Genomic DNA, 16,179 nt, shown 5'->3' with positions numbered 1-16,179 from the left:
ACAAGTGGCATGAAGCTGTTTTCACATATGTGAAATTTTAAAAAGCTTAAACTCTTCAAAAAAATTAAAAAAAATGGAATTACCATATTATCCACTTCTGGGTATCTATCCCAAAAAATTGAAAGCAGGGTTTCAAAGAGAGATTTGTATACCTGTGTTCACAGCAGCATTACTCACAATAGCCAAGTTTGAGAGCAACCAAACTACTCATCTACAGATGAATGAATAAACAAAATCGGGTATGTATATACAATGGAATATTATTCAGCCTTAAAAAAAGGAAGGAGATCCTGTCACATGCTATAGCACAGATGAACCTTGAGGACATTATGATAAATAAGCCAGTTATAAAAAGACACATACTGTATGATTCTGCTGATGTAAGGTATCTAGAGTAGTAAAATTAATAGAAATAGAAAGTAGATTATGTAGAATTGTGGTTGCCAGGGGCTGGGGGCAGGAGGAAGGGGTGTGGGAAACATGGATATTGCTGTTTAATGACTATAGAGTTTCAGATTTGCAACATGAAAAGTTCTGGAGATTGGTTACACATTAATACAAATATAGTTAATATTACTTAACACTTAAACATGGTTGTGATGGAAATTTTTATGTGTATTTTACCAGAATTTTTAAAACAGTATTTAAAAAACTGGAAGTAATGATATGCTTATATTCATTCCACAATCCTGAGGTGGGAGTAACAAGATAAAAGAGTTCAGAAGTAGTGGGGACGCTGCTCAGGTAGTGGTGTTAGGGAGTAGCTTATAGGAGAATAAGGAAGCTTGATCTCTGTCCTATAGGCAGTGGGGACCACTGAATGGGTTTAAAGAGAAAGACTTTGCCAGTTTGCGATTTCAGAAAGTTGCCTGGTGCAGTGTAGAGGATGAATGGGAAAGAGCAATCTCAGTGGCAGTCTGGACAGTCCAGAGGTTCCCCGGATGGGACCTGATAAGAACTTGAATGTGGGCAGTGGTGGTGGTGGCAGATGAGGATGCAGTGGACTCAAGAACTATTTAAGATATAAATTAGGCAGACTCAGTGATTTATCAAATTGGCAGATGAGAGAATGAAAGAGAGGATGGAGTCTGACTGATTCCTACTTTTCTGGTCCAGGTGACTGCATAAATGGTAGTATCTCCCTGAGAGGGAATTGAAGGGGGTGGGGGATATGGAGGGGAAGTGGCCTGAAAGCCTGAGAAACTAAAATGGGCATGTGTATGGCATTATTCCACTCTCATTGAACACATAATTAATCAAGGGCGAATGTTAAACTTTATTTCTGCTTCTGAGGCAAATTGCCTTCCCAAATTACTCACAGGGTTAGAAAAACAGAAGTATGGTAGTTTTCACTTTACAGAAATGTTCCGACATCATTCTGTTCAGTGTTCTTAATGAAGCATTTTCCACTAAGCTGTCAATTCACATCCTTATGGGAGAGGAGGACAGGCTGATGATAGAAATAGGATTCAGATTCAAATTATTTGGACAGGATCCCGGATCTTAGGCCCACTAGGTAGGTGACCCTACCAGTTTTGATAGTTTATATGTTTCTAGGAATTTGTCCATTTCTTCCAGATTGCCCATTTTATTGGCATATAATTGCTCATAATATTCTCTTCTTATTATTGTATTTCTGCTGTGTTGGCTGTGATGTCTGCTCTTTCATTCTTGATTTTATTTATTTGGGTTCTTTACTTTTTCTTTTTGATCAAACTGGTTTGGGGTGACCAATTTTGTTAATTCTTTCAACAAACCAGCTTCTGGTTTCATTGATCTGTTCTACTGTTTTATTTTGGTTTTGATAGCAAGGATTTCTGCCCTAATCTTTATTATTTCCTGCCTTCTCCTGGTTTTCGGTTTTATTTGCTGTTCTTTTTCTAGCTCTTTAAGGTATAAGGTAAGGTTGTGTATCTGATACCTTTCTTCCGTCTTTAGGAAGGCCTGGATTGCTATATACTTCCCTCTTATGACCACCTTTGCTGCATACCAGAGGTTTGGGGCTGTGGTGTTATCATTTTCATTGGCTTCCATGTACTTTTTAATTTCCTCTTTAACTTCTTGGTTAGCCCATTCATTTTTAGTAGGATGTTCTTTAGTCTCCAAGTATTTGTTATCTTTCCAAATTGTTTCTTGTGGTTGATTTCGAGTTTCATAGCATTGTTTTTGAAAATATGCATGGTATTATCTTGATCTTTTGTACTTGTTAAGGGCTGATTTGTCTCCTAGTATGTGATCTATCCTGGAAAACATTCCATGTTCATTGGAGAAGAATGTATATTCTGCTTTAGGATGAAATGTTCTGAATATATCTGTTAAGTCCATCTGGTCCAGTGTGTCATTCAAAACCATTGTTTACTTGTTGGTGTTCTGTTTAGATGATCTGTCCATTGTTGTAAGTGGAGTGTTGAAGTCTCCTACTATTATGATGTTATTATCAATGAGTTTCTTTATGTTTACGATTAACTGATTTATATATTTGGGTGCTTTCACATTTGGTGCATAAATGTTTACAATTGTTAGGTCATCTTGGTGGACAGACCCCTTAATTATGATATAATGTGCTTCTTCATCTCTTGTTACAGTCTTTATTTTAAAGTCTAGATTGTCTGATATAAGTATGGCTACTCTGGTTTTGTTTTGTCAACAATTAGCATGATAGATGGTTCTCCATCCCCTTATTTTCAATCTGAAAGTGTCTTTAGGTCTAAAGTGGGTCTCTTGTAAACAGCATACAGATGGATCTTGTTTTCTGATCCATTCTGTTACCCTATGTCTTTTGATTGGAGCATTTACTCCATTTACATTTAGAGTGAATACCGAAAGATATGAGTTTATTGGCATTCTGTTTCTTGTAGAGTTGGAGTTTTTGATGGTGTTCTCTGGTCCTTCCTAGTTTTTGCTGCTTTTGGTCTTTTTTTCCCTTATCTTTTCTCCTCTTGGAGAATCTCCCTTAAAATTTCTCTCAGGGCTGGTTTAGTGCTCATAAACTCCTTTAATTTTTGTCTGGGAAACTTTTAATCTCTCCTTCTATTTTGAATGACAGCCTTGCTGGATACAGAATTCTTGGCTGCATATTTTTCTGATTCATCACATTGAATATATCCTGCCACTCCTTTCTGGCCTCCCAAGTTTCTGTGAATAGGTCTGCTGTAAACCTGGTCTATCTTCCCTTGTAGGTTAAGGACTTTTTCCCCCTTGCTACTTTCCTGATTCTTTCCTTACCTGAGTATTTTGTGAATTTGACTATGATATGCCTTGTTGATGGTCAGTTTTTGTTGAATCTAATGGGAGTCCTCTGTGCTTCCTGGATTTTGATCTCTGTCTTTCCCCAGGTTAGGAAAGTTTTCCACTACGATTTGCTCACATAACCTTCCACCCCTTTTTCTTTCTCTTCATCTTCCAGGACCTCTATTATTCTGATGTTGTTCCTTTTTAATGAGTCACTGATTTCTCTAATTCTTAAATTGTGCTCTTTTGTCTTAGTCTCCCTCTTTTTTTTCTGCTTCATTATTCTCCATAAGTTTGTCCTCTGTGTCACTCATTCACTGCTCTATCTCATCTATCTTGCCGCCATGGCATCCATTTGAGATTACAGCTCAGTTATAGCAATTTTTTTTATTTCACCCTGACTAGATTTTACTTCTTCTATCTCCACAGAAAGGGATTCTAATCTATTTTCAACCCCAGCTAGTATTCTTATTATTGTGATTCTAAATTCTCGTTCAGACATCTTGTTTGTATCTGTGTTGATTATATCCCTGACTGTCATTTCTTCTTGCTCTTTCTTTTGGGGTGAATTCCTTTGTTTCATTATTTTGAAGGAATAAAAGGAATTAATAATGTAAAAAAATTAAAAAAATAAAAACAACACACACACACACATACACAAAAATCAAATAAATGATGATAGATCCTAGGTGTGTTTTGGTCTGGTTTCTGAAAGATGTTTGATTGATTACAGAAAAAAAGGGAAAAAAGGAAAATGTTTGAAAATTTTAGAAAATAAATGCAATGGAATAGTATAAAATGAAAGGATGGAAATAGAATTTGACAATGTTACAAAAATTATAGTAGAAAAAAATATTTGTAATAAAAATTGAAAATGAAAATACTTTCCCCTTTTTGTATTGAAGAAAAAGAAAAGAAATGAAAAAGAAAAAGAAAATTGAAAGATGGACCAAAGAACAGACTGAAATATAATTGAAATTATATTGTTTTCCCCTAGAAGTTAAACTATGAAGCGCTTTATAGTCCATAAACTAAGCAGGTGGAGAGATTTGTGGTGTTCCTGTAAAGCGAGGTTGACCCCCATTGGGCGGGGCTTAGTGTAACGGCTCGGTTCCATTCTCCACTAGATGGTGCTGCTTAGCTTATGGTGTGGATTGCTGTGGCGACTGTAGGTGTGTATGCACATGCACAGGACGGGTGAAAATGGTGTCACCCAGCTACCCAGTGTCTAGTATTGGAACTCTGTGCTCTCTCCAACCTGTAATTGCATACTTTTGTCTCTGGCTTCCGTCCACTCTCTGCTTTTACACTGTCTGTGACCAAGCCAGCAGCTTGCCAGGTGTCACTTGCCTCCTGAGTTTTATCTCAGATGAGGCTGTGTTTCCTGACCCCTCACTTCTGAGGGATTGCGGCTTTGGTCCACTCAGACCCTCTGTGGGAGGGTCTTACCAAGCAATGGCTGGGTGCTGGCTGCACCCAGGAACGTTCTCGGGAACATGCTTGCCGATGCCCAGAGACTGTGGCTGGGTGTCAACCCACCCCAGAAAAAGTTCATGTGATCATGTCCTTTCAGGGATTATGGAAAATCACAACACACATTGGGCACTGGGCTTCACCCTTATAATGACCTTGTTCTAGCACCAGCGAATATGGTTGCTCTCTGGGGTCTGCTGGGACCTGGTGGCCACACAGCCTCTACCAAATGTCCCTCCAACATTGGAGCCGCTTCTCCCTGTGTTGCCTGAGGACCTCCCAGACCTCACTGTGCTCCTGGGAATTCACCTTTTCCACCCAAGCACCGCCAGGTATTAGGCTGTAGAGTTTCAAACTCTGTGCTCCTGTTTATAGAGTCTTAATGAAATTTAAACCCTCTTCTTTCTCTTTTCTCCCTTTTTTTTCTTAAGTCCCTTGTGTACTTTCTCTCCAGCTGCTTTTGGGCAGGAGGGATGCTTTCCCATACTCTCCACCCATCCCTCTCCTCTCTTCACAAGCAAAAGCATCTCCCTGCCCTCCACAGCTTCTCTCTCCCCCCGTTCACCTCTCCACCCCGTGTTCCTGCTGTTGTTTCAGGTTGTGAAGATTGTTGTGTTAATCCTCAAATAAGTTTTCTAGGTGTGCAGGATGGTCTAGTGTTGATCTGGCTATATTTCAGGGACGAGAGATGCAAAACACACTTCCATACTGTTCTATCGTCTTGGCCCCTCCCCTGTTAGCTGTAAGTTTTTTGTTTTTTGTTTCTGGTGTTTTGGTTTTTTTTTTTTTTCAACTAATATTAAGCTGGGAACATTGCAGAAAGCCTTCCTATAAAATATAAGTAATTATAGTCATCTTGTGACTAAGAGTGGACAACAGATCGAATTCCCGACCCTGGATGGTTCTCCTTGTTACTGTCAGATTATGAGTCAGACTTAGAGCTGATGTCCAAGAAATCCCGTTTCACCTTCAAAATGACAGTAACATAGCATGATTTTGTAAAAACACATGTTGTTAATAATCTGATGTGATTAAAATAACTGTTGGTGATAACAATAGTGAGGTACTGGGGAAAAGTTTATATGGTACGGTTAAGTCTAAGTTGATGTATTATGATAATATTTATACTTGTGCATTCACAGAACAAAGGCAAAGCAAGGCAAACTAACATTTTGTTAGCTGGGTTGGGAGTGGATATAGAATATTCCCTTTTTTTCTTTCCCAGGTAGACAAACAGCCTTGAAACAATGGGACTCTGAAGGGGCAGCTCCAAAGGGAAAGGAGTGAGCAGTAAAGAGAGACACAAAGATAGGAAGTACAGGCCAATGCCACAGATGGAGACTAACACGATGACTAGGGCTGTACTTATCCCTATTATTCCTTGTCCTGATCCTTTTCCTCCCTACCACCTTCCTTAGGTCTGGTTGAAAGACTTAAAGATAACCTTTGCCAGAGGTTGCCCTTATTGTTACAGGTGTGTATAAAGAAGACAATAAAAGAGAAAAGGGGTCAAGAGAGAATGAACTATTATCTCTTTTCCTTCAGGGAATCATCTGAATATTGGAAGACCCTTTGCCTTGATTTTTGAAGTTCTTTAAAATGAAGCTCCATTTTTGGAAACTGTGATCCTTTGTCCCAGAGTCTGGCTAACCCAAAGCAGTGCTCCTTCTCTTTGAATGTGAAAGGAAGAGAAGAGTGTCTTCCTTTTGTGGAAAAAAAAACCACATTTTTCCACATTTCCCAGGGAACTTAAGCCTTTCACAAATTCTGAAAACAAAATTAAGTTTCCTGGGGCACTTGGATGGCTCAGTTCATTAAGTGTCTAACTCTTGATTTTGGCTCAGTTCATGATCTCACAGTCATGAGACTGAGTCCTACATCAGTCTCCATGCTGGATGTGGAGCTTGCTTAAAATTCTCTCTCTCTCCCTCTTCCTCTGTCCCTCCCCTGCTTGCACTCTTGCATGCAGTGTCTCAAAATAGATAGATAGATAGATAGATAGATAGATAATAAGTTTCCTGAATGGAATGTATCAGAATTCCATTTTATTTCCCAATCCTTTTTTCTTTCTCCATCCTTAACCTAGAAATTTTCACACATACTTAGGCAATCTGGTCATTTGGATGGTTACTTCCTCATCTATTTAGGTAAATTGTCTCTTTATCATTTGTTATCACCCTTCTGTACCTTATGAATAGAGATAGTAGTGGTCAGGTAAAAACAAGTCATCTGGGTTGGTCAGTATTGAGGTTTGCTCAGCATTCAGTATTGAGGTTGCTTATGGTGACCCGTAGAAGAGTCTGTAGCAAAGCCTGTTTGGTGAATTTGTTGTCTGTTTAGTCAATAGTAGGTATGTACTGTGTCCCATATATGAAGTTAGGATGTGAAGTTATCAACCATACCCTTTGCCAACACTAATGCTTTTCTTCTTTCTTCCCTGTCTTTCTTCCTAGAAGTATCGATATCAAGATGAGGACGCTCCGCATGATCATTCTTTACCTCGACTAACCCATGAAGTAAGAGGACCTGAGCTGGTGCATGTGTCAGAAAAGAACCTGTCTCAAATAGAAAATGTCCACGGATATGTCTTGCAGTCTCACATCTCTCCTCTGAAGGTCAGTTATATTGTTGTCAGAGCTGGTGGCAGTGGTTGGTCTGCCATGCTAAGGGCGATGTTTGTTGACCTGATTAAATGAAGTTGTCTTTAAACGCTACACTGGCCCTTGGAAGCTAACAGGTCTTCCTGTGTGGTTTGGAGGCTTACCTAGAGCTCCTGACACTGGGCATTTGCTCTTGCAGTTGTTTGAATGTCTTGGCACTCTTTTTAGTTGCTAAGACTGGGCTAAGGAAAGAGCAAGGGATGAAAATTGAAAGGGAAAATAAGTTATCCACATATTTAGAAAATCCAGAAGTACATCAAGATTTTGTCCAAATGCTACCTCTCCATCTCTGTTCCTGGTCCCAGATAATACAAAGGAAGTAAGTATAACATGTTAACACCTAATGATTGCTTTGCCATCTAGACTTAAAAAACCATGTGAGTTGGCTCATCACTGCCTCAATTTTAAACTATATTTCTTTCTTTCCCAACACTTTCTACCTTTTTTCCTTAATTTGTAAGCAATTTCTTGATAAATGTATTTTGACAAAAAAAGGACAATTAAATGAGAGGATTTTCTGTGCTCTTTGGTTGCAAATTACTCTCCCTTTTTCTTTGCTGATGCCATGGGATTTTGTGCTTAGGATAAAAGCTCATAAATTTTTATTAGAGTTGAAAAAGTGGATCTAGAGTCAATGATATAACAGAAGAGAATTCAGATAAAAAACAAAACAAAACAGATAAACAAAAAAACCTACTAAAATAACTCTTTGTTTATTGCTAAAGAAAATCCTATTTTTCAATTTTGTTAGAACATTTACTTCATCAGCACTTCTGCATAGCTGTGTCACAATAAAAAATAAAGCCATAAAAGTGACCCTAGTGCTTTCTGGAATCTTATACCTTCTAAAACATCAAAGAGAGGCTAAATTGTATTTTAATATAGTTCCAAAATTTGGCACATTTTAAACACCCTGGCATCCTAAAAATGTATTCTCAAATAAACTAGCTCCAGTTACCACTAATTACTTAAAATCTTAGGCTGATTGTCAAATTCTAGCAAATATGTTTATATATTTAAAAATATGCAAACCTTATGCCTCTGGAATTCATTGTTCAATTCTTCCCAGAGCCTTATCAGAAATGATTAAATGACTCATGGAAATGGGTATGTTTAGTCTCGAGAAGAAAAGATTAAGGATTGGAGGACAAGGTATTTACCTTCTTACACCTCTAGAGCTGTCATGTAGAAGAAAATATTGATGTTACCCAGAGGGCAGAAGCAGAGCTACTGTGCAAAACTAGCAGGAATGTATGTATGGGATCGCTGTGAGACCAAGACTCCTGGCAGTTACTACCCCAAATAGGTGTAGACTACTTGATAAAGCAGCAGTTTGCTATACCTAGAGATTGTCCAGGGCAGGCAGATGACCTGGCAGTGGTATTGTGCAAGGGATTCCTTCAGCAGGAGGGTGTACAAAATTGTCTCTAAGGTCTAAATCTAACTGTAGGAATCAGTGAATCTATTCTGTAGTTGGATTAATACCTTCCTTCTTTAAACAAATGCTCATGTTTGCAAACAAATACTCACACTTACTCTGTGTACTGACCAGTGTAAATCAAGAAAGGGCAAAGGTGGGAGACTGGATTGCATTTAAGAGTACTTAAATTTCAGGTGTTTACCTTCTAACTGCTTGAAAGAATCCCTGTAAGAACCTCCACAGGGAATCCTTTCCTTCTTTTCACCCTGCTTGTCTTTGTCCCTTTCGTAGCACATTTGAATTAGTTCTAGAGCATAGCTCCTAAAGACTTCAAGCTGAGAAGATTAATCAAGGCTAGTCTAAAGGCAGCATAGTTGTAGTAAACAAACAAACAAAATGAACAAAACAATAAAAGCATGTTAGGGTATTAACTTTATATATTAAGTCTTAAGCATATATATGATATTATAATTGTCTAACCACCTACACTTTGACTGATTACACCATGTGTTATGCCATTATTGGAAAATGTCTATTAGAGTTAAAGGAAAAGTTTGCTTTTTCTGTAGATCGGATCTCAAATGTAAAGGAATCTTTCCTACTTACCTTTATCCCTTGCCCTCCAGGAATCTCAGAGTTAAGTTATCTTCAACGTTGGTTTTCCTTTGAGTAGGTTTTCTGTTTCTGTTTCTCCCTTCTGTCTTACTTCTTATTCTCTTCTGGTAAAAACAGTGCATTGTTTTTTACTGTAGTGGTGTCTTTTATGGAAGACACCTCACATCAGTTTTAAAAGTGGCCACCTATGAATAATAAACCCCTGATAGGAAACATTCAGGCAGGAGTATGTTTGCCTTCCCTTTTGGAATTACCAGTGCATGGTGTGACCCCCAAGGTATTGTGAAGAAGATGGCAAGGTGAATTCATCCAGGACTTCTGTACACAGGCTATGAAGTAGCAATTTTGGAACCAGGACTTTCCCCCCATGACACTTTAGAAGTGTTTGTGCTGAACAAGATATGCTTGTAGATTGTCTTAATGAACAGACTATGTACCTTTCTTATGTCAACAATAGTGATGAAAACAAACCGGCATAAATTTTCCAGAAACACACACACACACACACACACACACACACACGTAGAGTTTGCCAATTTCATGGTGTAAATACTCCCATCATGGCTGAGTTCAGGCTTCCACCCTGAAGCACCTGACTGCATTTGGAAAAAAGAAACAAATGAGGCTTCACAGGCCAATGTGAGCTGGCTCCAGCACAGGCAGGCTCAAACACATGCAATTTTATAGCAACAGGACACATCTCCTAATCAAGTTGTTAAGGGATTATTATATTACAGTTCAAGTGTTTGGAGAACCTGCCATGACTAAAATCTAATGTGTTATTTTCTCATAAAGGAAGCCTATTAGAGTCAGAGAAATGGTAGGGAGGTACAAATTCTCAATTAGGACTGACACATTTTCAACCTTTCTGCTCCTTTGATCTGTCTGGTCCTCTTGGGTTAAGCAGTAAAAGAGGGAAGAGTGAGGAGGCAAAACCCACAAGCAGCTAATTCCCCCTGAACCTTACTTAGGAGTCAATGCAGCTCTCTTGTACTAATTAAAAATTTACATATGGCATGCCTGAACAGAGTGGGAGATTGCTGGATAACAGTTGAAATGCCACACTGAGCAGGCTCTAAATCATTAGCTGAGCAATCTTACCATTGCAGGTTTGACAATCATTTTCTTCCATCACCGCTTATCACTGGAAGCCTCAGTTCTAAGATTCATTTGCCTTTGGTGCACACCCGCTGCCTAGCTGATAGATGGGCTTGCTTAGCCTGTTTTCATTAGAATGCCTTGGCCATTGTGAAGTATGGGGTTGGAAGGAGAAACGCAATTTTGCAGTGGATTCGACAGAATTTGCTTTCTTTGCCTTGAGATGGGGATGTTTTCCCTTCAGATGCCACATAGACTCTTGCACAAAAGAAACTGGCCTATAATAAAGCATGAGGATTTTCTTTTCAGTTTAAGTCAATTTCAAAATATTAATCGAGTCTCTACTGTGCACATAATAATAGGTGATGGGGAAACAAAGGGCAGTAAAACTCGATTTCTTTTTGAGTGTGAGCAGGGAAGGGACAGAGAGACAGGAGACACAGAATTTGAAACAGGCTGCAGGCTCCGAGCTGTCAGCACAGAGCCCGAAGTGGGGCTCGAATTCACAAACTGCAAGATCATGACCTGAGCCGAAGTTGGAGGCTCAACCGACTGAACCACCCAGGCTCCCCAGTAAAACATGATTTCTAAATATACTTACCACTTTCCTAAAAGACCAGAGTTCTGATTATTTGTTACTTATTCTCACTCTGCAACAGCAATCAAATTCCTGAAGCCTATGTACTGTGAGACCTCAGCCATCTAGCCAAGTACTCTTTACAGAGTATCTGATAAGAGAGCAAGAGAAAGAGAGAAGAATGGGAAAGGGAAGGAGGAAGAAGGACAGGCAGGCTTATTTTTAAGAGCCTGGATTTCAGAATACCTGGATTTCAACCCTGGCCCTTTCATTTGGTAGCTATGTGACCTTGATCAAGTTAACCTAGCTTGGCTTTCTTATTGGAAAAAATGGAGGTTACAATAATATTTGTGTCATAGGATTTGTGTACTAATTAAAGTAATACATGTAAACTGCTTAGGACATGCTTGGCACATTGGGACCACTCACTGGATGTTGTCTTTGACCTTCTTGTTACCATCAGCCAGCTATAAAGACAAAGGCCTTAAAATCACTTTTACTAGATTCATCTCATTTTACCTCTGTTGAGATTATCTCTGCTGAGATTATAATTTAAAGTTATAAATAGTTCTCTTTAATCAAAAAACTAGTAAATAGGGATGCGAATATTTGTAGCTCAGGTCTCTCTGGATCCAAAGCCTGTATTCTTTATCACTCCTGTGCTGTATCACCTCTCTCTAAACTATTCTATTTTTAAAAAGATTTTAGATTCAAATTTTCACTTACTGGGTCCATGTATGTAAAAGTAGAAGGTCCTTTTTTCTTATGCCCTTATTCTTAATTGTTATTAAGCAGATATATAAGGGAATACATAAGAAATTCGGGTTTTCAAAGTGAGAGTCATCAACAGTAGTGATAGATGGAAACTTTATAAAGAAATAGAAGGAAAATAAGTTCTTTCTTTAAAATACCTCAGTTCACCCAGTGGTAAGCTCCCAAGAGACTATCTTCTTCTCTTGTGGCAAAACAAAACAAAACTAACAAAAATCAAAGCTAGTATTTGGGCGCTAGTTTCCTTTTGGAAAATCCTTTGCTCTTGTAAGAACATGTTTCTTGGCAAGAAAAGCACACTTCTGTTTTGAGCAATTGAAGAATTTTCTGCATTGAGATACACTCCTCACAGTAGGTGCGCTTGTCATTGAAAATCCCAAGTAAGTCCAGCCAATCAGCCATCATGTTTCTTCTGCCCAGGATATGGCAAGATCTATTTCTATAAGTTTTATTTGGTTATTTATTCTTTTAAAATGTTCATTCTATATATGCTTAATTTTATAAACTATCTTATCATTTTCAGAAATAAGCAGTGTGAAAGTTAGACATTCCACCACAAATTAATTAATGAATAAAGTTGTTTCATGTCAACCAGACATCTGTTAGAGCAGAAATCCAGCTGATTGTTCTAATTCTACTTTGCTTCAGAACTATTGGTTTTGTTTTAATAAATTTACTGTCAATATTACCATCATTATATGAATACCTGCACAGTCGAGGTTTGTGCTGGTTTTGTTTATTATTATGTCCTTAGTCCTTCGACAAATACTTGTTGAATTAGTTATTTGTAAGTGGAAATATGAACACTCATAAATAATTATTTTCTATAAAGTTGGTGACATTAATAGAAAAACAAGCAAGCAATCAAGGCACAGACTTCTTATTTTCCCCTTTCTGTTGTCCTGTTTTCCCTGACCTTATCATCATTGACAAAGAATTTCATCAATTTTCATGCTGCATTTTCCTCATGTATTACATATCTGAAATGTGTCCTAGGGGCGCCTGGGTGGCTCAGTCGGTTGAGCATCTGATTTTGGCTCCAGCCATCATCTCATGGCTCATGAATTCCAGCCCCATGTTGAGCTTTGGACTGATTGCATGGGGCCTGCTTCAGATTCTCTGTCTCCCTCTCTGCCTGTCCCTGCTTCCCCCTCACTCCCACCCACCGCTAGCGAGCTCGCTCTCTCTTTCTCAGAAATTAATAAACATTAAAAACCGTTTTTAGTGAAATGTGCCCTAAAATCAATGATATCTTGCAACTAAAACTGGCACCATCTCCTAGGATACATTAAAAAATGTTGTGTCTTATGGTGATAACCTTCTTAGACTCAGTGACTATTTATAAGGAAGATTAAAGCTGTTGTTTCATAGGTTGGTGTGAATTTCTTTAAGTAGATAAATATGATTTTCTGTATTCTAACTCTCATGTAGATGACAGTAAACAGTCCTGGAAGCTTTACTGGAAAATAGGAATATGAGAGGTTAGGATATCCTTCTATACCTTTGAACAACTGTGCATATGTTGAATGTCTATGGAAAAATAGTGGAGAAACCCTAGGCCGTGCAAGTTTGGGAAAATTATAGGAGAGATTGCTTATGAATGTTGGAAGCTGGTATATAGAATTGAGGGCAAGAAAGATAACAAAGTGGACTTTGCTCCACTATTTCCTTACCAGCATTGCCAGAGACTGCTCATAGGAAATATATTTTAGCCAACAGTGTAAGTCCTCTTCCTCTATGAAGCCCTACCTGTTAACTCTTGTCTGACTCCACTTGGTCATACCATCCTATGGTACATGTAGCTTGCAAAGTTATATGTGTGTGTGTGTGTGTGTGTGTGTATATATATATATATATATATATATATATATATATATATACACATATATATGTGCCTTTTTTCATTATTTTAAATAATTTTTGCATAACTATATATTGTCCTTTCCTCTAGACACTACATTTGTCTTTTAATAAATGTGTAAACTCCTATATCTAGACCATATCTTATTCTTGTTTTCTTTTTTCTCCCTTATTGGCATTTATAATGAAATTAGACCAGTATTTCCCAAAATGTATTGGTGGATTTTGGTCACCATTATAAGGAAATGAAGGATTTCCCTGAGTTTTTAATATGATAACATGTAATATAAACCTCTAAGATGGGGATATGGTTAATATACAGTATTTCCCAGACATGTTTGGCCATGGAACACTTTATTCAAAAATTTTTTAGTTGAACCAATACACTTTGAAAATACTGTAACAGAGACATAGACCAAGACTAATACAGACAATAGAAATCATAACATAAAAATTCATTCTTTCCCTGAAATCAGACTCAACCTGATTCAAATATCAGGTCCTCTACTTAGTAGTTATGTGAGCTTCCTCAAGTTACTTAACTTTCTTTAGTCTTGGTTTTCATATTTGTAAAATAGTGGCATCCACTTATATGCTTCACTGACATTTAAGTGAGAAAAATCTATGCAAAGATAGCTCAGAGCTTGACACATGAAAAATATACAAAAAAATGATAGCTATCCTTATTGTTAGTGATATATTAATATTCCAATATTCTAAACTAGGAACTTTTGAATTATTATTGGAAAATTTTTTTCATCTTTAGTCTCTCCTTTGTTTTCAAATGGCTTAGTGTTCTCACCTTCTTTGATTTTTTTTAATAATTTTTTTAAATTTTTTTTTCAACTTTTTTTTTTTTTTTAATTTATTTTTGGGACAGAGAGAGACAGAGCATGAACAGGGGAGGGGCAGAGAGAGAGAGGGAGACACAGAATCGGAAACAGGCTCCAGGCTCCGAGCCATCAGCCCAGAGCCCGACGCGGGGCTCGAACTCACGGACCGTGAGATCGTGACCTGGCTGAAGTCGGACGCCTAACCGACTGCGCCACCCAGGCGCCCCTAGTGTTCTCACCTTCTTTGTATCCACAGCTGCTATCCCAGTCCATGTTTTCATTACTTCTAGGCAGAAAGTATTATGGTTATTGTAAAACATCATGGGCTTTGGAGCCAAAAATATGTGCTTGAATTCTGATTCTTCATTTTCTGGCTGGATAAACTTGGGAAAATCATCTGGCATTTCTGAGATGCAGTTAACTTGAATATGAACAAAGCTCTTTTGTGTTTTGATTGATTCATTCATGCATTCATTAATTTGTACCTTAGAATCTCTTTGACTTCCTACCGTATGCTGGGCTCTAGGTTATTCCCCAAGGATACAAAGAAGAACATGCCTTCAAGTTGCTTGCATGCTATAGTTAGTTTAACATATTTGGAGATGCATACATAAAATATGTCATACTATGTCCCATAAAGAAAGTATCAAACAACAGGCAAATTCTTAAGAAGTAGAGAAGTGATTTAATTTTCTCTGAGGTTGGAGTGCTACAGATGCATGTGGTCAGAGAAAACATAATAGAGGAGGTCATTTTTTGACTTGATGGTAGTAGGAGATATAGGAGAAAGGTCATGGTTGTCTTAGACTCCAGCAATTCTGTAGCAATATGGAAGAATTAGAGAAATTTCAGACAGTGGAAAAGGGAGAGATAGAATAAAGGATCAAGGAAGGAGTACCAGGTCCAAATCATGCCAGAAAGCAAGGAAAATGGGCAGGAACAGGTAATGAAGGGTCTTCTGTGGATATTGGATTTCACCTTGGAGGTAATGACAAAATGACTACACAGTTTAAAAGAGGAGAGACACGGGCAGATTTGCAAATTAGTGTATTACTCATGTCATGTAGCAGATTAGAAGAAAAACAAGAAAACGGTGATATCACAATCAAGGACATCAGGTAAAACACCAGAGGCAGACAAGCTCTGGGATAAAGCAGAGGCATTGGGGATAGAGCAAGGGATAGATTAGAAAGCTTATTTAGGGAGAGATATAATCAGGACTTGGAGACCTATAAATATAGAAAGTAGAGGAGAGAAATAAATAGAGTTTAGTTCACTTTTTTTTTATTTGACCAAGTGCATGGAGGAGGTATTATGGAATGAAATCAAGAATGCCAAAGGAAGAGAAGATTTTAAGATGGGGTAAAAAGATTATGAGTTTGGGTTTTAATATTGGAGTTTGAGGTATTTTTGTTGTACACAGGTTGAAGATTTTCACATGTGGTTTGAAACAAAGAACTGGGAATTGAGAGAGATCTGATCTGAAAAGGGAGACTTGGAGCCTTCAGTGTAGTTGAAACAGTGTGGCCAGGATTATCCAGGAAAAAGGGATGAGAGATCTGATGACATAAGTACAGGAGACAATACCACCAGGCCAGAGTTTTAGGGACAGAAAGGGGCCTGCTGAGGAGACCATAAAGC

General features: G+C 38.1%; 1 protein-coding gene across 1 annotated transcript in view; it reads left to right on the top strand.

The window, feature by feature from the left end:
• DLG2 (discs large MAGUK scaffold protein 2) overlaps positions 1-16,179 on the top strand; it is a 2,103,489-nt gene that overhangs the window by 1,054,099 nt on the left and 1,033,211 nt on the right. The window contains exon 6 of the mRNA XM_040489720.1: positions 7,158-7,319. Coding sequence (XP_040345654.1) covers positions 7,158-7,319 — 162 coding nt within the window. The remainder of the gene's footprint in view (positions 1-7,157; positions 7,320-16,179) is intronic.

The sequence above is a fragment of the Herpailurus yagouaroundi genome, unplaced genomic scaffold, assembly GCF_014898765.1.
Source record: "Herpailurus yagouaroundi ecotype Mexico unplaced genomic scaffold, PumYag 180, whole genome shotgun sequence".
Taxonomy (NCBI): Eukaryota; Metazoa; Chordata; class Mammalia; order Carnivora; family Felidae; genus Herpailurus; species Herpailurus yagouaroundi.
Note: the sequence above shows the minus strand (reverse complement) of the source record. Positions and strands in the feature narration are given on the sequence as shown.